We start from the raw sequence: 25,313 nt of genomic DNA, 5'->3' as shown, positions 1-25,313 counted from the left end.
GTCACCTGCACAGATGGTGAGCTAGTCACAGGAGAGAGGCGGAGAAATGAGATGAAAATAAAAAGGGAGTTGCCCTCCCAAAATGGGAAGGTCAGTTCTAAAAATGGACCAAAGATGAAAACCAATGAAAACGAAAAGAGAGAGGAGAAGGACAGGAACATGACCTTAGGGAATATGGATCTAGGGAGCTGGAGAAGAAGGGGATGGGCTGAGAGGAGGTTGGGTAGGAGGGTAATCAGGAGGCAGCCATAGCATTCAAGGAGGGGAACCTTCAAAGAGAGAGCAGTGGTCAGGAGCTAAGGCGAAGCTGAGAAGAACCACTGAGGCAAGACCAGAGAGTTTGTGATCAGTGCTGAGGGGGTATTGGAAACCAAATACCAAGATGCTAAGGAATAAATGAGTCTTAGTCTTAACAGTTTGGCTCTGAACGAGAGGAGAAGGCTGTAGGTGAATAGCAAGGTTTTGTTTTTGTTTGGTTTTAACACCAACGCAAGCCCAATCATGTGACTCTTATTCTATCTTCCCATAGCTTCATTTCTTTTCCCAAATGCCTGTATAGTCACATTGGAGATGACACATCTGAATCATTTTCACAAATATTAGGCAAAATCCTGGTGATGCTCCCTGTGACTTGAATGGACGAGATGGACACTGACAGTGAATGTCTTGGATGCAGCACACCCAGTATTTCAGGTGCGTTTTAGTCAAGGGGGTTAACAAAGTAATAAACGTCCCCCAAATCTCAGCGGCCTAATACAACATGAGGTTTATGTCTCCCTCTTGTCACAGTCCATTTAGAATTAGCAGGTGTTCTATGCTGGGACCCAAGCTGCTTCCCAGCTAATGGCTCCACCATTTCCTAGGGCCTCAGTGTCCACCAGACTTTCTGTATCCACAGATGTGCCAAAAGAGAGCGGAGACCTTCCTGGGGGTCTTGGGGGCTGGGCCTCCATTGGCCAACTCCGTCATGTGGCCTAGTCGCTGACTGGGAGCCTGGGAAATTCAGTAGAACCATGTGCCCAGGAAGCAGAGGAGAAACACAAACCCTGCCAAACCACAATAAAGTTCTTGCCTTTTTTTTTTTTTTTTTTTCATTTCCAAGCTCCTTTGCTCCCATGTATAGTATCTTCTAAATTTTAGCAGAATTTGCTTTTAGTTCAGCCTACAATCTCTCACACATCACTCACTCCACACGTTTATTAAATGCCTGCTATTTTTTAAGCACAGTGAATGCAAATGTGTCACAGTCTAACAAGGAGGCAGATCGAAGTTTAAAAATTCAATGCAGTGAGACAAGTGCTATGTTCATTACATACCAGCTGTGGGAACACAGAGGTGGATTAATTGGCGTTTGATCTGTGACTTGATTTCTAGGAGTTCACCAGGCTAAGGAGTTGGGAGTGGGTTCCATGTTCTTGGCATTCCAGGCAGGAAGAATAACATTTGCAGAAGCATGATGGGATGGGGGAATTCGTGTATTCGGAAAGCTTTGCATCTTTGAGTGTAGTTGGGCTCACATGGAGGAGATGGTCTGAAGCTAAGTTGAATGAGTTAAGTCTGAGGCAGTTTGTGTCCTTTATATGACACACTGTTACAAACAGAACTGTGCTGCCCACCCTGCCCCCCAAATTCTGTGTTCAGGTCCTAACCCCCAGTATCTCAGAATGCGATGTATTTGCAGGTGGGATCTTTACAGAAATAAGTTTAAATGAGATCATTCAGGTGGTCCCTAATTCGAAATGACTTGTGTCGTTATAAGAAGAGGTAGTTATGATAATTACAAAACAGACACTCATAAAACGAAGGCCATGTGAAGACACAGGGAGAAGACAGCCATCTACAAGCCAGGGAGAGAGACTTCAGAAGACAGCAACTCTGCCGACACCTTAATCTTAGACTTCTAGGCTCTGGAACTGCGAAAAGCAATTTCTGTGGTTTAAGCCATCTATTCCATGGTACTTTGCTACTGTAGCCCCAGCTGTATATCAAAGAGTGGGGATATCATATAAAACATATCAAAGAATGGGGATAGAGGAGGTGTATTCTAGGGACATTTTGAAGTAGAATCAGGGAGGCTTGGGGAATGAGGCAAGGAAGGATGAGGCTTGGGGAATGAGGCAAGGAAGGATGTCAGGGCAGAGCTAAGGATGACTGAAGTTTTTGCTTTTTTTTTTTTTTTTAATTTTTTCTAAAATTTTAATTGGAGGCTAATTACTTTACATTTAGCTTTCAGTCTCCCAGGTGGATGGATCGAGATGCTGGTAACTGCACTGCAGTGGAGGAGAAGGTTGCATTGTCTGGTAAACATTCATGTGTGTGTCACCCCTCAGCAAACCTGGAAGTCCCTGGTACGGGGGGCCTCCTAGTGAAGGGCCAAGGTAGTGTGTGGCTTTTAATGTCACTTCCGATTAAAGAGAATTTGGTTTAATTAATTCAGTTCATCACTGGCATTATTGTTTGATTGACAATGATGGGAACTCTGGAAAAAAGTTTCCAAATCAAAAATACACTGTCCTGGGCGTCCTTCCCAGAGAATTTGGAATGTACAATATATCTATCCTCAGGCTATTTGAACAGAACTCAGTGGCTGAATCACCCCAGCAAGAATCTCTGAGTGAGTGAAGCATACTTGTGTATCACTTGTTTGAAAGTGTAATGGGATGCAACCCCTGCCGGCTGTTTTTCTTTCTTCTTCCTGAACCATTCTATTTATGCCAATCAAACAAAGTGGTTAAATGTATTTGCATTTTGAACGTCAGAAAATAGATAAATAGGTAAATAATGAAGTCAGTATTATGAAAAGCTGGCTTAAAACTCAACATTCAAAAAACTAAGATCATGGCACCCAATCCTATCACTTGATAGATGGGGAAACAATGAAAATAGTGAGAGACTTTATTTTTTTGGACTCCAAAATCACTGCAGATGGTGACTTCAGCCATGAAATTAAAAGATGCTTACTCCTTGGAGGAAAAGTTATGACCAGCCTAGACAGCATAATAAAAAAGCAGAGACATTACTTTGCCAACAAAGGTCCATCTAGTCAAAGCTATGGTTTTCCCAGTAGTCATGTATGGATGTGAGAGTTGAGCACTGAAGAATTGATGCTTTTGAACCATGGTGTTGGAGAAGACTCTTGAGAATCCCTTGGACTGCAAGGAGATCCAACCAGTCCATCCTAAAGGAAATCAGTCCTGAATATTTATTGGAAGGACTGATGGCTGAAGCTGAAACTCCAATACTTTGACCACCTGATGTGAAGAACTGACTTATTGGAAAAGACCCTGATGCTGGGAAAGATTGAAGGCACGAGAAGAAGGGGATGACAGAGGATGAGATGGCTGGATGGCATCACCGACTCGATGGACATGACTTTGAGCAAGCTCTGGGAGTTGGTGATGGACAGGGAAGCCTGGCGTGCTGCAGTCCATGGGGTTGCAAAGAGTCAGACATGACTGAGCGACTGAACTGAACTGAATGAAGTCAGTGCAGGGCTTTGTCCATGACAGCAAGTATGCAGCCCTGAACAAATGCTCATTTTAAAAACATCTCCTTGGGTCTTGGAGCACAGAAAGCCCTACAGTTTAGTCTCATGTTCCATAATTTTTGTCAATAGATTTTCATTTGCTGCAAAGAAATGAGAATTTCATGGTAGTGGTAGAAATGCTGTGATTGTTAAAAGAGGAGGTGAGAAAATACACACGCTTGAGCCGCCAAGGTCTTGCTGAGGAGGCAGAGGCAGACATTTTTAAATGGCTGCATTTCATTTGTGAGGCTGGCAGTTCGACAGGAGAAGTTTTAAGAAAATTGCTAAACATTAGGGAATTGCTCTGGAATGAAAGAAAATCATGCTCGTGTTGTGTTTACCACAGAAGCAGACTCCACATTTTGTTGCCATGTCTGAGTCTTCACGAATGTGTAATATTGCAAAGCCCGTGGTAAGGAGAAAAGGATGAGGTCTTGATTAGTTTGATATTCCTTTTAGAATTCACTGCCACGTTGTCTGTTTCCTCGGGGACCCCCTACTTTCTTCTCCATTCGTGCTAACTAGAAAGAAGCTTAGCTGACAGATTCTAGAAGACTGCTTCCCTCTGCCTGTTGCCTCCTCCTCCTCCTCACTCCTCAGCTGACACCAACATCCTCTGCACAACTTGTTAAAAAACTTTTTTTTTTTTTTGAAAATGTCCCCTTATTTGAAAGAAAAGATCCAGAGACATACAAGGTGTCACTTAATTTTTATTTCTGGTCTCTCCCACCCCCAGGTATCATAAATAATAAAGCATTTTGTCTTTGACTTGACTGTTAATAATTTTCTTCCGAAGAGCTCTTCTAACTTCGGGTGAAGACTGTGATCGCTTCTGAGGAGAGATACCATTCAGCCAGCGATGAGAGGAGGTTGGGAAGGGGTTTCCATCTGGGCAGGATTACTTGGGAAATGCTTTAGGCTGGTGAGAGACCTGAGACACGGTGCACACTTCAATCTTTCTTTTCCACTTGGTGTGTAAGGCCCCCAAACCCAATACCTGTAGGGCCGAAGTTTTTGGCATAGCACACTGCGGACGAGAGAAAGAAGGGGACAGGGGAGGATGGGCCGGTCAGCACCATTATTTCAGTTCCCTGTATCTGAGCACAGTTATTTTACCTGGGTCAAGCGTCCTTTTTTTTTTTTTCTCCCAGGCATCCTTTTGATAAATGTGTTTATAAGTTACCTTTTAAACAAATTGAATTGTATTTTATATCTGCTTATAAAACTGTTTATGCGCCTTTGCACTCTCCTAAGTGTGTTCAGAGACGTTTTCTCTTGAGTCCCCATAATCTGGCTGCCAGTTGCTTGCCCAGCACCCCCCGCCTCCTGCCTCCCTCCCTGCACTCCAGGTACACACTGCCTAGAATGAGCCACAATGTCCCAGCCTCGGTGCCTCTGCACTCACTGTTCCTGTTCTGGGACACCCCTTCCCAAAGCCAGAGGAAGCTTCTCTCTTCTAAGAACGCTTTTCTGAACCACTGTCTCCCCTGGTGCCCTGCACTGTGTGGCGCAGCACTTGGTAATGCAGTTATTCATACTTCTCTGCAGGTTGATCTCCCTACCAGCTGCTGCAGCATGTTAGAGGTTTCTGGCCCGTGAATGCTGAGGACCCTCTGTATCCTCTACTACCGGGAGCAGGCTGTCCCTGTCAGTTGCTGCATCAGCTTCCACCCAGTCTCATGCTGGGAGAAGCCGGGCCACCTGCAGTCTTGGTTAGCAATGTCCACCCTCTCCCCCCTCCCCAACTCTAACACACACATTCAGAGATCCTGAGAACCCATCATTGGGTGAAAGGGGTGAGGGGACCCTGCGGAGAAGCAGAATAGGGCTAGGAGAGGCTCTGAGGACAGTGCCACGGCCCTAAAGCATCCCCCTTCTTCTCGGCGTCAGGAAGGAGCTAAGCCTCTCTTCCTCTCTGCAAGACAGAGGGATGGTGGAAGCAGTTTGGGGCAGACCTGTGAGGACCAGAAGGCAAACCAGCTTGTCAGTTCTGTGTGATCACTAAGTGACGTGCAACTTCAGAACCAGACATGTCAGGAAGGAAGGGGGGAGGGAGGAGACAGGTGTGTCTTGATGAATTCAGCAGAGGCCAAACAGAGTTCATCCTCCCCAACCTCCCATCACCCCTATCTGCCAGTCATGTGGACAGAGCATTCAGGTTTTGGGAAGGGAATGTGATGAGTCCAGACCTGAGGCCCCTTCCAAGGCCAGTCAGGACACTGCTGCCTCCTTGGCCTCCCTCCTGCCAGGTGCCCAGCTGCCCTCAACTTCCCTGAGCATCTGTAAAGTATCAGGTCCCCCCACAGGCTGCTGTGGAGGGGGGCCAGAGGTGGGTCAAGCGGAAGGTTACTTTCCCTTCAGTGGCTGGCTTTGCCCTGCATCCTGGGAGCCCAAACCTGGATCAGGATGAGAAGCTATGCCTCTAGGCAGGCACAGGCCTCTCAGCAGGGACACAGGTTTCCCTCCCAAGGACCCTCCCTGAGAAAACATCTCAGGAGAGTCTCTGGAACCACTCACCTTTGCAGTAAAGTTCCCCATCTTTGTCAGTGACGTTTGTGGACTCTAGACTCTTCCCACAGATGGCGCAGCGAAAACAGGTCTTGTGCCAAGGCTGTGGGGCACAGGAGAGCAGGACAGTTGGATATTTAATAGGGCAGGCAGAGCATTTGCTTCCTTGTTAAGTCCCCTGACCAGTAGCATATAAAGGAGTGCCCTTGTCTTAATCATTGACCCAACTATTTGGGTCCCAGAATCATTTTTCCAGGGATTTGAGGAAAATGAGATACAGAAAATTGGCCTGTGATTCTTAGGACCCCTAAAGCTGGATTTATCAAAGTGATTTTCATATATATCCCTTCAGAACAGACTAAATAGAAGAGGGATTCCTCTTTCTAGAAGATCAAAAAATAAACTGGAGAGAGGGGAACTTGCACTTGAGGCAGTGGGTAACATACTGAATATAAAATGAAAAAAGAAAGACGAAGAAATGGGCCATCATCTAGGGAATTCAGCCTCATTTTTAACTCTCTGTACCTCCTCTTTTTTTATTGGAGCAAGTTGATTTACAGTGTTGGTTTCAGGTATGCAGCAAAGTGATACATGTGTGTGTGTGTGTGTTCTTTTTCAGATTATTTTCCATTATAAGTTATGAAATACGGAATATAGTTCCCTTGTTGTTTATACAGGTAGGTCCTTGTTATTTAACTATTTTATATATAGTAGTGCCTGTCTGTTAACCACAAACTCCTAATTTATCCCTCCCCACCCTTCCCCTTTGGTAACCAGAGGTTTGTTTTCTGTGTCTGTGAGTCTATTTCTGTTTTGTAAGTGAGTTCGTCTATAACATTTTTTTAGATTCCGCACGTAAGTGATATCCTCTGATACTTGCCCTTCTCTTTCTGACTTAGTGTGATAATCTCTAGGTCTATCCATGATGCTGCAAATGGCATCGTTTCACTAGATGTCTGAGTAGTATTCCATTGTGTGTGTGTACATTTGTTATCCATTCCTGTGTTGGTAGACGTTTATGTCGCTTCTGTGTCTTAGCTATTATAAATAGTGCTGCAATAAACTTTGGGGCGGATGTATCTTTTTGAATTAAGAGTTTTCATCTTTTCTGACATATGCCCAGGAGTGGGATTGTGGGGTCATATGATAACTCTATTTTTAGTTTTTTAAGGAACTTCCCTACTGTTTCTCATAGTGGCTGTACCAATTTACATTCCCACCAACAGTGCAGGAGGGTTCCCTTCTCTCCACACCCCCTCCAGCATTTGTTATTTGTAGTCTTTTTGGTACTCTCCTTGTATTTCTGATGGAAGAAAGTTGTGTGGCTTAGATGACCCAGAAGATTGCCTGCCTTCTGGGTATCTGCATGTCTCCCATGCACAGCCCAGGGTCCTCACCTGTATTTAAGTGGCCAGTCCTGGGGTGGAGACAGTCCCTATATTTGGAGTCAGACACTCTCTGTGGCCTTCCTCCCCCTGGTTAGTATAAACAGGATCTTTGTCTGTCTTCAGGCTCAAATCCTTGGGTGAGCACCCTGGCTTCAGGCCTGAAACTGGAGCTTGTGGACAAGTGTGGGTTACTGTCTCAGATGTTGAGGACTCTCCCTGTTGCCACAACGTTTCTGAATGAGGATACTTCTAGCTGCTGTGGGGTGTTTGCTGTGTGCATCAGTGTGGCACCAATAGCAGGCTGAGTTATGCAGTGGCCTCGGCTTCCAGAACTGACACTTTTCTGGAAGGATTGTGGACACTGAAGACAAGGGAGCTTGTGTATCTTTGTATCTCCAGAGCTCCTAGCTAGGTGCCTTCCCTCCAGTGAGTTAATGTATATTGCATCAAATTCTACTAGTTCCGGTTTCCTAGGGCACTGCAGGGTGACTGTCACAGTCCAGGAAGGCAGGTGAGGATGAGTGGCTCCTAAGTGGCTCCTGGGAGCTAAGGAGGGTCTGCCTCCCCCTCTCATTCCTCCCAGCCCACGGGGTGGAGGCGGGCACATCCCCATCTGGCTCCTGTGGAAGTCCTTACCTTACCACCTCCCATCACCTTCTCAGCAGCATAGACCGACTTTCCGCATCGAGGGCACTTCTCCGATTCTCCAAACTTCGCAAACTTGGAAGGGTTGCTGCTGGTGGTGGCTGAACGTGCCTGCTTTGGGGACCTGGTGGAAATAGACAAACGAATGAAACCTATAGACTTCCCTTGGCAAATAGTATGAGCTGTGTGACCTTGAGCAAGTTACTAAACTTCTCTGTGCCTTAGACTCCTCATCTGAGAGTGGGAATAGTTACAGTGCCTGGCTCACTGTTGAGAAGGTTTAATGAGGCCAGATAACTAAAGCACTTAGAGCAGCACCTGCCTGGCATGCTGTAAGGGCTAATGAATGTGAGCCAGAATTCATTTACATCTTTCCTTTCTGTTGTAAAGCACTTAGCAAATGTTCCATGTATGTAGCTTGTATTATTGCTATTGTTGTGTTATTATCCTGATTGCATATTTAGGGTTATCTGTACCATCTGCAAACCCACAGGTCTGCTTTCCAAAATGAGTAAAAATATTACAAGGCAAGATAGCATCTTGACAGTTGATACTAAACAAACCATAGTCCAATGAGCTGATGCATTCCTTGTCACAATTCAGATTGTCACCCTGCATCCAAAGGTCACCTGCCCTCTTGAGAGCCATGTCTCAGATAGAGGCACAATAATAACCCTGCGTTTCCTTATCTTTTGGTGTTTCCTTGCACATTTATTGTTTGAGTCTCATCATAACCCTCTAAAGTAGGTAGGAAAAGCTGGAGAGTAAGGGCCAGAGGAGTAACTGCCCAAGGTCAGCAGCTCAAAACTGGTGAAGCTGGGATTAAAGCCAGGTCTCCAGACTCTCTTTCTGTCTGTGCAGCACCCCAGAAAAAGCCCTAGCATAGAAAAGTGAGCTTTGGGTAATGTGAAGCAGAGATTGCAGCTGGTAGCATCTTTCTTTTTTAAATAGCATCTCCAGTTGGAGTTGAGTGATGAGAAAAATTTAAATGACAAATCACACATCCCTGTACTTTTACAGGCTCTACCATGGGCTGCGCTCTTTGAAAGGGACCAGATGACTCTTCAGATGCTATCACTGATCTCTGGGGGACACTGCCTCCACTGGGCTGGGCCTTTCTGCCAGTCCCACTGCAGAGCTGAGCCCGGGTACCAGCTGGCCAGATAGCAGCTGCACGCTGGTGACTGTCAGTCTGTATACTCAGTTTTAGGCTGGAGGTCAGCACGATCATCAAGTAGAACAGACTGGTAGATGGAGGTGGCACAGTGTGAAATCCCTGCTTCCCTAGGATAATGCTAGGGAAACCTCAGCACTGTGCTGGTAACAGACAGGGCAGCTAGGAGACCCGCAGAACAGTCATAATTGATTGTTTACTCAGCACAGTCCATCCCCACAGACCCACTCCCCCCTACAATGCAGACATTAGTCATCTTACAACCCAAGGGGAGAGATCTTTCAGCGACAAACACACAGAGAAGGGCCATTGCGTCCCTGCCGTCTATATGTAATTTACACAGAAATACTCAAAGGGGAAGGAAAGAGACTCCATGCGGTTTTGCAAAGGTCAAACAATAGGACATCTGTACATTCTGGGTTTTCTCTTGACATGCAAACCAAGAGCTATGATATAAAAGTAATTGCCCTTTAGAAAGACAGATAATTTAAAGAGTGTCTTCAGAGAGATGACACATTGTTAGAACTTGGTCAGACTGAGTATTCTGTTGTTGGCAAGTCAACAATGGGGTTCATTCTCCCATCTCCAGAAAACGTTGCCATGGGAACAGAATGACCTACCCTGAGAGCTGGGGCTTTTACTGGCAGGGAGAAGTGGGGCAGTAACTCACTGTTGGAACTGGAGTCCCAGGTGTTCGCCTGTGTCCGTGCTGAGGCAGCCAGCGCCTTGTCCATACCCGATCCCTTTGGGGCCATACCGGCGCCCGTAGCAGACCTTACAGTAGATCTCTGACTCGTGAGCTGCCACCGTGGTGCTGTCCAGTGCCTTCCTGCAGGCCACTGCCAGGGAAAGGAGGGTCTGGGAGTTAGGGCCGCGATTCTTCCCTCCTTCCCTGTGCCGCTAGTGCAAGGGGCCCCCTTGCCAAGGACCAAGGAGCCGAGCACAAGGGGCCCCCCAAGCCAAGTACATGACTTTGATTCCTGACCTGTGCATCTGCCCTGAGACATAGGTTTCCAAGACAGTCCTGTTTCACAGATGAGGAAATGGGAGCACAGAGAAGGGAAGTCCTGTTTTCACCGGTGCCCAGCTAGAAAGAGGTGGCAACCAGGACTGGAACCCAGTGTGTGGTCTCAGACCAACTAAGAGTAGTTGTCCTTGAGCGTCTCACCCCAAATGACATCGGGAAGTGTGAGTGTTTATGTGTGGGGGTAAGCAGGGAGTGAGGCAGGGGAGGAACTTATTTTTTTCTTAATCACATCAGAATCAGCACTGAGCAGTTTCTCTATTTAAAATGGACTCTGAAGGGCACTGTGATATTCAGGGAGATAATTCTTGCTGAGACTACTTTTGATCCAGTGCTGGAAGGAGGGGATGTAATGAAAGGGTAGACCTGCTCTTAGGCTTCCATTGACTCAAGTCACTGTATATCACCTAATATAAACTATGGGCGATACTTTACATTAGTATAGTTATTACATATATTATACATAGTACGTAAGACTATTTTTCCAAAAAGAAGATCCATAGAAAATCTTCTATTAACATTTTCAATTAATAGAAAAGTTTTTGTCAACTTGAATAAATAAATGTTTAAGGATGTAAATGAAAATGTCAAATACCCACTTATAATATTTAATAATATAAATAGAAAATATAAAATACATTGCTTTGGAGACATTAGCTTTTTTCTAATCTTACACAAATTCAGGAAACAAATTGCATCCAAATTATTTCTCTGCATCTTCACCTTCAACATCTCCCTTCTCAACAGTGTCTTCCTGAGGCAGCTGACCCAGCTCCCCAGAGCAGCTCATCCCCACGTCTGTCTGTATCTGAGAGGCAACCCTGTCTCCTCGAGCAGGAGGCTGTCACCTTGTGTGTCTCAACAAGAAGTACCTAATAACAATAAAATTAGGGCGGCTTTAAAAGCATATAGGATTTCCACAGCTTAATACCTTGCTGTATCGCGTTGTAATGATGAGCCTTAAAGACTGTTTACGGTGATATGCAGTGCTTATAAGAGTGAGGTCATATCCCCAGGAATAATAATACATGTGCATTCAATTTGTTTGCCTCCTTTTTAGAAAACCAGTTCCATTAAGTGACCTCTATAAGCAATCCAACATTTAATGAGATTGTTTCAAGCTAATATGCCTTTCTCAAATGGTAATTTTTTTTTTTTTTAAGTAAGTAAGTGAATACGAGAGAGAGAGAAGATACGGTGGTAGAAGAGGTGGGGTTGGCCAGAGGTCGGTGCTTATGTGGCTGGAGAAACAGGCATACGGGAGTTCAGTAAACAATTATGTCAATATTATGTGTGTTAAATTTTCTAATTAAAAAATTTTAAATAAACTGAGAGTCTGTCCTGTAGCATGAGAGACTTTATAAGGCTTTGAAGCCAAGGTGAACCCTTTTTGTGAGGAATAATTTTGGGGGGAAATGCCTTATATTTCAGCATATTAAGTATATATCTATCTTTGCCCTTCTTATCGCTGTCATTCCTAATCTCCAGAACAACTTGTTGAATATTTATAATGTTATAGACTGAGTTCTTTGAGGTAAAAACTATTTTAATATCCCCAGAACACAGCACAGAGCCTAGTCCAAAGTTAGTCCTCTGTAAACATTTGTTGAGTGAATGAGTGAGTGAATTGATGCATGCATGCATGCATGAATATCAGTGACTTGTCCGTGATTACTACTACTACTACTACTAAATCGCTTCAGTCGTGTCCGACTCTGTGCGACCCCATAGACGGCAGCCTACCAGGCTCCCCCGTCCCTGGGATTCTCCAGGCAAGAACACTGGAGTGGGTTGCCATTTCCTTCTCCAATACATGAAAGTGAAAAGTGAAAGTGAAGTATTACACAGCAGTAAATTTCAGAGCCAGCCTCGGATCCCTTTGACCCTACTCCAGTGCTCATTTCCATCACTCCAGGACTTCCTGGCCCCTGTCTTGTCCTAAACAATTCTGTAGCCACTCCCTAGCTTCTGACCAACCTTCACCCCCAGGCGCAGCAGAGTTGTGCTGTGCAATACCATAGCCACCTGTCCACCACATGAAGTAATAATGTGTGTATTGATGACACGTTGAAATTATTATTTTTTATATGTTGGGTTGAATGTTTAAAATTTTCGCCTGTTTCTTTTTATGTTTTTAAAAATAGAGTTACTAGAAAAATTTTCTATATGTGGCTTGCATTATAGTTTTTTTGGATAGCGCTGGTAGGGAGGATTAAGATTTGTCTAGAAGTTTGGAGAACACTGGCCAAGGGACAGACTAAGGTAGACTTTGCCTCTATTTCCAGCAATTACAGAGTGACCTATGGACAGATCAGTCCTGTGATGAAACTATAGAAAAACATGCTCCAGAATCTTCTGTCCACCACTGCTGAAACCTGCTCAGATCCCCATCCCACCCGCGAGTTCTAAGGAGAATATTCAAGGGTTGAAAGGGATGTAAATGCTTGCATCCTTTCTACACGGTCCATTAAAGAGGGCATCTTCCTGCTTCCTGGGAAGGACACCCCTCACCATGGAAAGCATCGCTATCATTGCCTGCTCCCACTCAGATATCCAAGTTGATGGAAGGAGAATAAAGGCCTAGAGAACTGGACTTCAGGTGAAGAACCCCAGCTTTCTTCTTATAACTTGCGTGGCTGGTATAACCATGTCTGTTTTGTAAATGGGGAAATTGAGGCTCACCATGGTGAAATGACTTACGTGGTCACAGTTACAGTGCATGGCAGGGTTCAGACTCAAACCCTAGTCATTTTTACTCCAATTCCAATGTTCTTTCCAGTATTTCTTATCCCTACTCTTTTAAAAGAACATTAGCTATTTTGGACAGAAGTCAGAGGGTTATGGAATAAATCCTCTTGAGCAATGACTTCTGGATAATTGTGATGATAATGGTGAATCTGCTGGATGTGTATGGTGACTTAAAATTAACTACCCATCATTAAAACCTAAAACGTTGGTAGATTTGCCAATCCAATCACTCACAGCAGCATTTTCCCCTGTTCCTCAGTGAGAATTATGTATGTTGTAAGAGGTACAGGATAATGAAAACTTCTGGAGCAGATAAAACATTACTGTTACTGGAGAATGAAGGGTCTCTATGCCCTAACAGATGGAGCACTACCCTTGAAGTTCTATTTGAAACAGTTTGAGGCAGCGTGATGCCTTGTGGCTGCTGGGTAAGACATGGGGATGGATGGAGCACTAGGCGGGGAGAGCGTCTGCCAAATGTCAAGTAAGACTAACCCTTAAGCCAGACCTACTGGAGGGAAGCAAAGAAGGTAAGTGCCCAAAACAGAACTGCTCTCCTACTAGAAGGCAGTCGGGTTGAGGAGACTAGACTGGGATTTGAAGGTACAGACTCTGCTCCTGGCTCTGTTGCAGATGCCTGTGACCTGGGCTTAGACATGAGAAATGACTTGTCCAGAGTCACATGAGTTGGGCAGAGCCTGACTCCTGGGTGGACCACAGAGTCTTAAATGTCCCCCTAGTTTTGACATTTGTGAAACTGTGTCCAACAGGGGACGGTAAAGATTCCCCTTGTCAAGTTGATGGTGCCCCAAATTCTTCCCTTTCTGACCCTTCCAGAATCAGCCCCTGCTGTCCCCTCTCCTGACACTGGTTTTTTCTTAGGAAAGGCCCATCGCAGCTGGCTTCAGTGACTGCTGGCCTGTGGGAACAACCCATTGAGCCAAGTCCAGCCTGGCTGCAGATACGTGATGACTTCCTTTCTCTGCCAAGTCACACTTTGTAAATATCGCCACGGGGTCAGGGTTTTCACCACTGGGAGCTTGTTCTGATTCTGAGCTGCAGGGAAACTGCCTCTGAGCCGGGCACGTGGTTGGAGAAGGGGTGCTTAGGAGAGCACCGTCCCTTCTTTAGGCCATTCCCCAGCGTGGTAGTCCTAACAAGGTCCCGGGGATGCTGATGCGTTGGGACCCGGGGCCATCCGCTGAGAACGGCTGATACACAGTATCTGTGGCTAAGGGTGAGCTCTGGTGTGCCCTTGGTATGCTGAGGGACTGTCATGGTGTTCACATCCAACTCACTGCAGTGGAAACAGGTCTTGTGGAAACTCCTCCCATTGCACTGGATTTCTTCTGCGTGGTAGACGGTCTTTTCGCAGGCTCCGCATTTCGCTCCTCCACCCCAGTTTGGCATCTTGAAGACTCTCTGATCAAGGTCAAATCTAGCAGGATATAAAGCAAATACCCTCAGTTTAGGTGGCCTCCAGAGTGAACCAATCATGGTTGACATATACACATTGCTGCTGCTGCTGCTAAGTCACTTCAGTCGTGTCCGACTCTGTGTGACCCCACAGACGGCAGCCACCAGGCTCCCCCATCCCTGGGATTCTCCAGGCAAGAACACTGGAGTGGGTTGCCATTTCCTTCTCCAAGGCATGAAAGTGGAAAGTGAAAGTGAAGTCTCTCAGTCATGTCCAACTCTTAGCGACCCCATGGACTGCAGCCTACCACGCTCCTCCGTCCATGGGATTTTCCAGGCAAAGTACTGGAGTGGGGTGCCACTGCCTTCTCCGCATATACACACTACTGTATATAAAATAGATAACTGATAAGGACCTACTGTATAACACAGGGAACACCACTCGATACTCTGTAATGACCTGTATGGGAAAAGAATCTTAAAAAGAGTGGATATATTTATAATGGATTCATTTTGCTGTGCAGCAGAAAGTAACACACTGTAAATCAACTATACTTCAAAAAAAAAGAACCAATCCTTAGTAGTCCTGTGGCCTGCAGACCAGGATCAAGCCCCAGTTTGTTGGTGGTTCATTCATTCATTCAGCAAATGGTTACTGTGTGTAAGTCAGCGGATAAGCTCAGACACTTAGAGCAAGCTCTGAGCCAGTCACTTTGCTACTGTGGGTGTCAGTTTCCTCTTTTGTTAAAAATTAATAGTCCCTCTTCCTGTGTACCTCACAGGGTTCTCAGAAAGAATGGATAAACTGGTTTTGTGTATCTGAAATTGTATGCAAATATTCAGTATTGTTATTTTCTTCCATCTAGATGTTTTTAAAACTGTTCCATCAGAAGTGGGAACAACCTATGAAAACCATATCTTATCTAGCTAAGTGTTTTTTGAGTCACCTTGGATCTTGCTAAGATGCAGATTCTGCTTTGGTTGATCTGAGGAGGGGAGGAAGTTCTGCGTGTCTCAGACTACAGGATGAGCTGATGCTGCTAGGAGTGAACCACCCTTTGGTTAGCAAAGCCTTCGCCAGTCATGCGTGTGTGCTGAGTCACTTCAGTCATGTCTGACTCTGTGCGATCCCATGGACTGTATTCCACTAGGCTTCTCTGTCCACGAGATTCTCCAGGCAAGAATACTGGAGTGGGTTGCCGTGCCCTCCTCCAGGGAATCTTCCCCACCCAGGGATCGAACCCACATCTCTTAGGTCTCCTGAATTGGTAGGCAGGTTCTTTACCACTGGTGCCACCTGGGAAGCCCTGATAAAAATACTAATACATATGTAATATTTTAAAACTCTCTTCAGATTCATTTCGTCTACCCATTAATTCCTTTTTAAGAAATATCATTGCCCAGGTAATGAGCTATGTTGGCACCACACTAGATCAGTGGTTTGGAAACCTACCTCCTGCCATTAGGGCTACCGGCAACTTGCCGTGTGCATGGAAATGAACTTCATAGGGTCTCTTTATATCTGTTTTCCCACCTGTGCTATGAAGAGAGTCCTTCTTTTCTTTGCTGCTTCACAGTGTTGTTTAGAGGATGTGCAAGAAGGTACTTATCACTGCTCTCAGGGACAGGTGTGATTCCAGGAGCCAGGTGATGTTCCTGTGAGTCTGCCCACATCCTTTAAGCACCTTCTGTTGCCAGGAGCTGCTGACAGCCAGCCCCAGGCCACCCTTGTCCCCTCACTAGAGAACTATGTTTCAGAGATACCAGGCTAGGAGAGACATCAAGAATTTTTTTTCCTCTTTCCTTCTGTAGACACAGAATGTATAAGAATGTATACAGTGTATAAGAATGAATCCAGTTTTCAGTTTCCCCAGAGCAGAACTAAACTAAGCTATCCATGCTCAGTGAGATCTCTGAAATCCTGTCAGTCCCGGGGCCTGAATTTTCTCTGGGATCCTTTGGTTTGTAAGAATTCTGGTGTGTCATCTTGTCATTGGCACCAAGCACTATCAGACCATTCCAAGTGGCTGCTTCGACTTTCTGCTTCCCTTCCAGGAAGCCAGTCACCTTCTTATAATAGTTGGCGATTAACACTAAAGCTCCTGAGTCACCTGGTATGGATTGTGTCTTCCAGCCTCATAACAGAGACAGGTTTTGCTAAGAAACAGAAGGCAAATAGCAAACAGATCATGGAACCCAATACTAGGACAAAAGGGAAACTCTCCATCTAAATGCTTTACAAGGAGCTTTCCTTTCTTCCAACAACGGGTTAGGTTAGCCAGAAACCTACCCTTCCTCTCAGAGAAACAAGCTCTTCTTTTTATCCAATAAAATCTTAGAAAATATAGCCACACCATGAGGCTTGTGGGCTCTGAATTCCCCAACCAAGGATTGAACCCTGAGCCCTTAGCAGTGAAAGCACCAAGTCCTAACCACTGGCATGCATGCTCAGTTGCTTCAGTCATGCCTGACTCTTTGTGACCCATAGACTGGTAGCCGTGCCAGGCTCCTCTCTCCATGGGATCCTCCAGGCAAGAATACTGGAGTGGGTTGCCTTGCCCTCCTCCAAGGGATCTTCCTAACCTGGGAACTGAACCCACGTCTCCTGCATTGCAGGTGGATTCTTTACGCACTGAGCCACCTGGGAATTCCCCTAACCACTCCTCCAGGAAATTCCCCAAAATGTTTTTTAAAAAGGAAACTTTTAGTGCTATTTCTATAGTTCAGGTTGTTCAATATAGTGGCAAGAGTAATGGATTTTTAGTTGAAAGCCTTGGGGTCAAATCTGCATTCATTCATTCAATCACCATGCGTTTACTACCACCTATCATGTGTCAATGTATCATGTGTCATGTATTGGGCTTCCCTAATAACTCAGTTGGTAACGAATCTGCCTGCAATGCAGGAGACCCAGTTCAATTCCTAGGTTGGGAAGATCCTCTGGAGAAAGGGATAAGCTACCCTCTCCAGTATTCTTGGGCTTCCCTTGTGGCTCAGCTGCTAAAGAATTCTCCCACAATGCAGGAGACCTGGGTTCGATCCCTGGGTTAGGATGATCCCCTGGAGAAGGGAAAGGCTACCCACTCCAGTATTCTAGCCTGGAAAATTCCATGGGCTGTATAGTCCATGAGGTTGCAAAGAGTCAGACATGACTGAGCGAATTCACTTTCACCTTTCACTTTCTGTCATGTGTCAGACACTGCATTAATTTCTTGGTGAGGGAATCAAGGAGGAGAAAGCTTATAAAGATGGGTACTTTGTGTCCCATTCCCTAGCCTTGAGAAGCCTATATTCTAGGAAGATATCTAGGAAGATAGGCAAGAACCAGCATACTCTGTACCAGAAAAGAGTCTTTTGGGATGAGTCGGACACGACTGAAGTGACTTAGCAGCAGCAGCAGCAGCATGCAAATTTAAAGGAGGAAATGACTTAGCCACTTACCTACATTTAGATTGGGGAAGAAAGCAGTGAGTTGTTAGAGGATCACAGAAAACATCACAAAGAGTTTACCAGACAGAGAAAAGGAAAAAGGACATTTCAGGCAGAGAAAAGAGCACACAGAAAGGCTTTGTGATCGTAAAACACCCTGAAAGAGCTCAAATTGTTTATACTTTACTTTCAGGGACAGAATAGAGTTTTAATATTGCAACCTCATGTATACACAAGATGAGGCATAAAAAGTAGACATTTGGGGTAATATTTTAGCCAACTTCTTTTTCCAAGATCCATCCTTCTCTGACTAAAGATGATACATTTTTGGAAAAGGGTAGAATCATGTAATTTTCCTCATGTTCGTTTTGATCCTGAGTTGCAACATAATATAAAATAGAGAAGAAATGTAATACATATCTAGAAATGTGACTTGTGAAATTAATGACATGAAAAATTTCAATGAAAACAACCCCAGGTCAAATTTCTCATTTCACATCTTCAATGGAGATTTCATTGGCATGTCTTGCAATTTAATGGGAGACAGAGATACCTCTTAGGGGGATTGTGTGTATGTGTGTGTGTGTTCAGCAGTTGTCTACACATGGTACTTTTCAAAGTAAGTATAAGATTACAGATAATAGCTATTCACAAGGTAATGGAGCCTGCAGAGGTTGTTTTTAAGTGATCATAAATATCTGACATACATTTATCAAGATGTCAGGACACAAAATAGAAATCCATAAGCATTCAATTAAACAGGTGCTCAGGTCCACTTCTAAAGATGGAAGTGTAGCTATGGGGGCTTAACGCAGGAGACATCTCTGATTTCTTCTTTGGATGCTCAAGGCCAAATGGCAGTGTGCGTTGTGAAGCAGCCTGAATGGGAAGACACGGGCTTTAATCTTGACCTTGCGGCCTTGAAAGTGGGTGAAAAATGACAATGTTATGTCCTGCACTTTCCTCACAGGATCCTTGTGAAGGTCATGGAAAGATGATGGAATTTAAAGCAGCATTGAGAAGCTGTTCAATGGCAAGTCATTGTTACTCACTTTATTTCAGGTTATTCAACCTGAATAACCATCTGCTAATTAAGTCACTATGATTTGAAAGAACCTTTAGGTCTTGGGTTACATACCTAACCTCAGCCTCTCGCATGGCTTTGGAATTCCTGTGTCTCAACATTCCCTGAGCCAGGCCTGGAGTGCAAGTTTACTCTGGCAAGGTCCAAGGGATGGGCCACTTGTTTATCAGCATTGCCTGGCACAGGCAAGGGTCACTGAAGGTGGGATACCAAATATAGGCTTGCCCGTCACTCAGCCCCATTTGTCACCTGGATCAGAGTCTCCATCACATCACCTGGCGCTACTCCCTGGGCCAGTCCCAGAGATGGTCTTGTCTGTGAGTCAGGATTAAAATGGGAGACAGTCCGGGATTTAGGAGGATGAAAGAGAATGCCAGACCCTGCCATGTCAACTAGGGAGAGGGTGGACTCCAGACTGCTGAATACCCAGTTCCCAGTGAGAGCTACCTGTGTGGATTTCTTAATGAATAATGCTGTGGAAGAGATTATACTGGAATGCACTATTGTGGGGACTGGAGAAGAGAGTAAGCCAGATGCAGGAGGCCAGAGTTCTAGTTCTGCCTGGCCTTTTCGAAGCTGTGTGATCTGGGAAAGCCATGCAGGCTCTCTGAACGTTAATGTCTCTCTCTAAAACAGGCATGATAATCTCATCTATTTCACTATTTTGGGGAGGATGGTAGTTGTTTGAGTGAGTGAAATTGCAGAGTATTATAAAATGTGAAAGCTGATGAGTCCTGCAATAACTCTAAGTTGTTCACATATCTATCTTAATTTTTTAAAATATTGCTGTACTGTGTATTTTGGGCACATTCTTCCTAATTCAATACTTGCTTTTTCTTTTTTTAAACTACCAACTATAGAGCTGAATGGAGAAGGAGATGGCAACCCACTCCAGTACTCTTGCCTGGAAAATCCCATGGACGGAGGAGCCTGGTAGGCTACAGTCTATGGGGTCGCAAAGAGTTGGACACAACTGAGCGACTTCACTTTCTTCTTTGTTATAGAGCTGAAAGGTGATACCTTAGGGCAAAAGTGGGTGGGGTAGATAAAATAGGTGCTCAGTGATTCTGTTTTTTCTTTATTAGGGGTCCATTAAAGAACCAGGCCACGGGCTTTGAGCAGACACCGCCAGTGACAATGCTCTTTTCATCTCAGTGTTGGTTGTTCTGTTAGAGGCCTGATTCCACATAGTGAGTTAAATTGTCTGCACTGACTGAAGCAAAGATTTGGATCATAGAAACACATATCTGGAATCTAAGTGATAATCAGTACTAATATAATCGTGTTGTTGAGTCAAATTGTCTGGAGCCTGGCCCTTGGACCAGGCCCTGTGGCAAATCTCATTTAATCTTTACAGCCACTCTTCAAGATAGGTGCTTACAACATTCACTTTAGAGACAGAGACAAGGAATCTTGGGGAAATTACATTGCTCAGTGGCTAGTGGTTCTGGCCATACTTGGCTAGTTTGTGTCACATGGCTAGGTTGGAACTTAGGCGGCTCTAACTCCGAAGCTGTGTTCTTCTGTTAACCTTAGCTACTACTTATTGTTTACTGAGTGTCAGTTGCTTTATATATTACTACTTTTAATACAACAGCCCTGTAGAGCAAATGTTGTGATTCCCATTTTGTAGATGAGAAAACCGAGGCACAGAAAGCTAAAGTGACTTGGCTGAAGTCCCATAGCTAGTAAGCAGCAGAACCACAAGTCAAACCCCGTGGAAGCTGGTTCTGTGCCCCATGTCCCTGCTTACAACACACTGGAGAGGGGTCCAGAGTCAGCAACTCCATTAACCAAACTTCACAGGTGATGGGAACTGGGGTCTTACCGACCTGTCATCTCTCTGTGGGGCAGAGAGAGTACTCATGGGTGGGAGTAATGGGGCGATGGAATTCAATTGAGTAAAATAAAGGACTTTCCTAGAGTCAGTGCTCCTCACACATGGAAAGGGCTCCTTCGGGACTGGAGGGTTCTTTCTTCCTCTTGACTTAGCTTGGGCTGGATGGCCAAGTGGCTGCAATGTGGTGAAGCCCTTTCAAGGGTACTTCCTGAGACAGATTTAGGAATCTAATTGGTGACTGGAACCTCACCTGGCAGAGAAGCTGCCCAGAGGTATTTCCTCTTAAACACTGCCTCTTTAGTTTTTTCATCCAGGTAAAACAGATAATGTGGGAAAACAAGGGCTTTGGAAAGAACCAAACCAGGGTTCAAGAAGCACTATCTATTCAACTGTGGGCAAAGTACTCAAAATCTTTGAGCTCAATGTCATCATGTACATAAAGAGAGGATGAGAAGGCTTTTCTTAGAAGGTTGTTTTTGGTTAAATAAGACAGCAGTAATAGCAAAGATACTATATATAAATGCTTACACATAGCGGGTGTTTAATAATTTTAGTTGCTTTCATTATTACTGTTAGTGTTTTTAGTCTCCAGTTTTAAAATCCATTTTCTTTTCTTTTTTAAAAATGTATTTATTAGGCTGAGCCAGGTCTTCGATCTTTGTTGCAGCATGCGAGGTCTATAGTTACGGCATGTGGGATCTAGTTCCCCAGTCAGGGGTTGAACCTGGGCCCCCGGCACTGGGAACACCAGAGCCTTAGCCACTGGGCTACCAGGAAAGACCCTAAAATACATTTTCTTAAATAAATCTTTCCCATTCCTTCTCCATGGCTCTTCTGTTCAGACTGTGAACCCACTCTGTTTCTCAGCCTTCAGAGTGTGCTGTACCCAAGAACAGATGAAGCCTGGCAGCAGGGACAGCACGTTGGCAGAGTCCTGAGCCTGTGCCCTGGGGCAGCCACTTCCTCACTTGGGCAGTTCTGGTGCCTAATACCCGCTGACCTTGCTGGTGCTCTGGACTTGAAAGGGAAGCAGTGAACCCAAACAGAGTGCCCGTGGCCCAGGGAGACCGTGGCTCCCCCTGGGTAGGACACGCAAGGTCGGCAGCTTCCTGCTAAGCTTCTGAGGAGATACATGAAGTCCCCCTTCCAGAGGCCCTTTCTCAAAGTCTGGAGAGCATAGGTCACTTAATCCCAGTACAAAAATACACACAGCTCTTTTAAAATTCAGACAGAGTAGACACACCTGTCCCTCAAACTAAGGCTGTAGCGCACGGGTCATATTCTATCTATTCTGGAATCGTCTCTGAGATGTGGCCGACTGTTACTCTCAGAAACTCGCTTGGTTCTCTCTTGACCTTTATAATTTGTTTTTAAAGACCACGTTGCACCTTAGTTTGCAGCCTGTTCAGCCACTTCCTAGCCATGTGACCCTGAGTGATTACTTTGCTTCTTTGAAGTTTCATTACTTGCTCTGAAGAATGATGTCTTGCAGGACTTTTGGTGACTTTTGGCTACCTGTGTTCCACACCTGCGCAGGGCAGTAAACAACCGACAAATCATGATCCTTCCCCTTGCCCATGATAAGGTCGCTGGTCAGGCTCAGAGAAGCTTCTGTCTTCTTTGGCCCCCAAAATAAGACAATGATTGTCTCTTCTCCCGCTTCCCTTCATTGCAGTGAATAACTGCGATTCTTCACAGTTGAAGGCATCCCATTTCTCTTTGGCTGTGAAGTCCAGCTCTTGGATATAGTACTCCTGAAAATCTGAGTGGCACACTTATAATTGGAAGTCTGCCTGCCTCAGGAGTTCTATTTCCTGTGTATTATATTCCTTGTCTGCATCCTTCCTCTTGTAAAACAGGTTAATCATCTAACTCTTGGTCAGCTTGTTATTTGCTCCGACCTCTATCATCACACTTGTAGTGGCTCAGATGGTAAAGAATCTGCCTGCACATGCAGGAGACCCGGGTTCAATTCCTGGGATGGGAAGATCCCCTGTAGAAGGGAACGGCAACCCACTCCAGTATTCTTTCTTGGAGAATTCCATGGACAGAGGAGCCTGGCAGACTACAGTCCATGGGGGTCACAAAGAGTCGGACACAACTGAGCAACTAACACACTTGTACTTAGCAGGAAATCCTCTTGCAGCCCATGGGGTTTGGCCCTGTGCCTTTTCTCCAAGGCCTTGATTATTTGTACAGTTTTACTAAGCTTACAGACTACTTTCTCATACTTTATTCCATTTGCTTCTAACAAATGCCCTTGGGATAGGTGGCCTAACTTTAATTTTTACTGTTCAGAAATGGACACTCAGAGAAGTGATATTCAAAGCTAGAATTTGAACTGCCTCTATGGCTGAGGCTCTTCATTTGTTTCTATTTCCTTTTTCAAGTTCGAAGAATTTCTTTCTTTTTTTTTTTAAACATAAACTTTTTTTTTTTTTGGCCACACTGGCTCTTTGCAGCATGCAGGCTGGCACCGTTTTAGTTGCCCAGTGGCATGTGGAATCTTAGATCCCCAGTCATGGATCAAACCCACACTCCCTGCACTGGAAAGCAAATTCTTAACCGCTGGACCACCAAGGAAGTCCCCCAGGATTTCTGAATTTGTATTCTCCCGAGTCTGTCTCCTCGTCTTCCAGGAGGACTGTAGCAATTTGCCTGTTGAAAGATCCTGCTCACTCTTTCCTTCTCCTTCTCTGCCCCCCAGTCCCCTTCCTCCTCCATCTCCAGTGGATGACTTGTGTGAGGGGCTGCAGGGCACCTGTCTGCCCGTTTGAGAGGATTCTGAGCCTGGGGGTCACCTGTACCCCTACCAACAGGCAGGGCTTGTTTTAAGGACTGAGTTGTTTAGAATGGAACTGAAGTCAAGCCAGAAGAGTCTCTGACATTTTCTGGGTCATAAAGAAGTTTTATATGCATTGCGATGAACTGAATATACCCAGTGTTGCAGTTCAATCCCCAAAATATTATAAACTGAGGACATAGGTTTTCCCCATTTTCCTGCCCTTTTTGTATTGATGCCCACCTTTCCTTGCATTCAGGAGACGGCCAGTACAAGCTCATCAATGGCAATGAATTGTAAATTGTACTGCAGAGACAGGGGTCCTCAGACCTGTTCGCCAACCCTTCCTTCTTGAGGAGTCACCACCTTGGCTCAGTGAAGGGAACAGGATTTAGAGGCGGTGGCTCTGATCCTTGAGCAGCGTTTTCACTCGTTTCTCATTCTCAGTCACACTCATGCCTGTCATTCACTGGGATGTAACAACAACAGTAGCAACAGAATCCTGTACTGAAATCTAGAGGAAACAATGGGAATCACCCCTCAAGCCCCAGCTGGGAATGATCTTCCAGTAAACAGAACTTTTAATGGATTTTCAACACAGACGTGTCTTTTGGGGGGGCTTGTTTTGAGTAGTTTCAAATGATTAAGAGCAAGTCTGTTGCTGAACATCCTTGGGATATAAAATCAGTTTTAAATCAATGACTCTTTTGAGTTTTACCAAAGTGCAAGAGAGGATAAGGTGAACTGTAGAAGTCTGAGTCCCTCACTCACACCTTTTGAAAAAGAACAGATCCTTGTATTCTAAGCATTGGAAAGGTGGCTTCTGCTGTATCGTGTCTATTTAACCACTTTGTGCAGGGCTTTACAGTTTAGGAAAATGTCACCACATCCATATTGATCCTGGCAGAGGAGACCAAGACCCCGAGGGCAGGAACTTTCTCAAAGTCACACGTCATTCATTATGTGATCCTAGGACTAGAATGAATGCCTTTTGACTAAGACAATAAGAAACATTATTCCATCAAAATAGTTTTAGACCAAAAATGATCCCTTATTCTCTGTGAGCTTTCCTTGCACCCTCAAATGCTAATCACCCTTTGAGGAGTGTTCTAGACAACTGGGTTTACCCCAGAATCGAGCATAACTTGAGCCTCCTTACACAGAACCAGAGTGGCTGGTGGCGCTTGAAAGAAATACACACTTACTCTATGAAACACACCCTTACTCTATGGACCCTTCCTAGTCCCAACGCGCCCCCAGGCCAGCCCACCCCCAGGCCTGATGCCCTTCGCTCCACTCACCTGTCTGTGTGATCTCTGTCGGCTCAGCTGCATAAAGGGGCTCACGTCTGCTTTAAATACATGGGGGCCGTCACCAGCCTTGGCCTGCGGTTCAGGGAAGGGGAGGGAGGCTGAGGGGAGGGGGTGAATGAGACATGAGTAACACAACTGCTATCAGAGGCTGAAAATAGCTTGTGACCAAAGCCCTGAGTGTCGTTCCCCCCACACCAGCTGCAAGGCCCTTGGAGAACCATATCGCCTGGGTTTTGTATTTGCCAATCGCCTTTGGCACACAGGGATCAATTTGTGGATTGTGCATTTCTGATCAAGTGGTGGGAACAGGAACAAAAGCAAGGAAGGATTTTACACCTAAAATCATTTTTCCCGGCTCTCAGTCCCCTGACCTTCCTGGAAATCGATGCAGAGTACCTGCATATGAATCATGAACCATATCTGGGCGCCCTCTGGA

General features: G+C 45.1%; 1 protein-coding gene across 1 annotated transcript; it reads right to left on the bottom strand.

Annotated features, from left to right (window-relative positions):
• Window positions 1-4,216: 4,216 nt before the first annotated feature.
• Window positions 4,217-24,894, bottom strand: CSRP3 (cysteine and glycine rich protein 3). The gene is given in 6 exon segments (NM_001024689.3): window positions 4,217-4,553; window positions 6,044-6,137; window positions 8,059-8,191; window positions 9,912-10,080; window positions 14,312-14,451; window positions 24,866-24,894. Coding segments are annotated over 5 exon segments (585 nt in total). The 5' UTR covers window positions 14,424-14,451; window positions 24,866-24,894; the 3' UTR covers window positions 4,217-4,476.
• Between the last annotated feature and the right edge of the window lie 419 nt (window positions 24,895-25,313).

The sequence above is a fragment of the Bos taurus genome, chromosome 29, assembly GCF_002263795.3.
Source record: "Bos taurus isolate L1 Dominette 01449 registration number 42190680 breed Hereford chromosome 29, ARS-UCD2.0, whole genome shotgun sequence".
NCBI classification, from domain to species: domain Eukaryota; kingdom Metazoa; phylum Chordata; class Mammalia; order Artiodactyla; family Bovidae; genus Bos; species Bos taurus.
The sequence above is the reverse complement of the archived record's forward strand: the minus strand, read 5'-3'. Positions and strand labels throughout refer to the sequence as shown.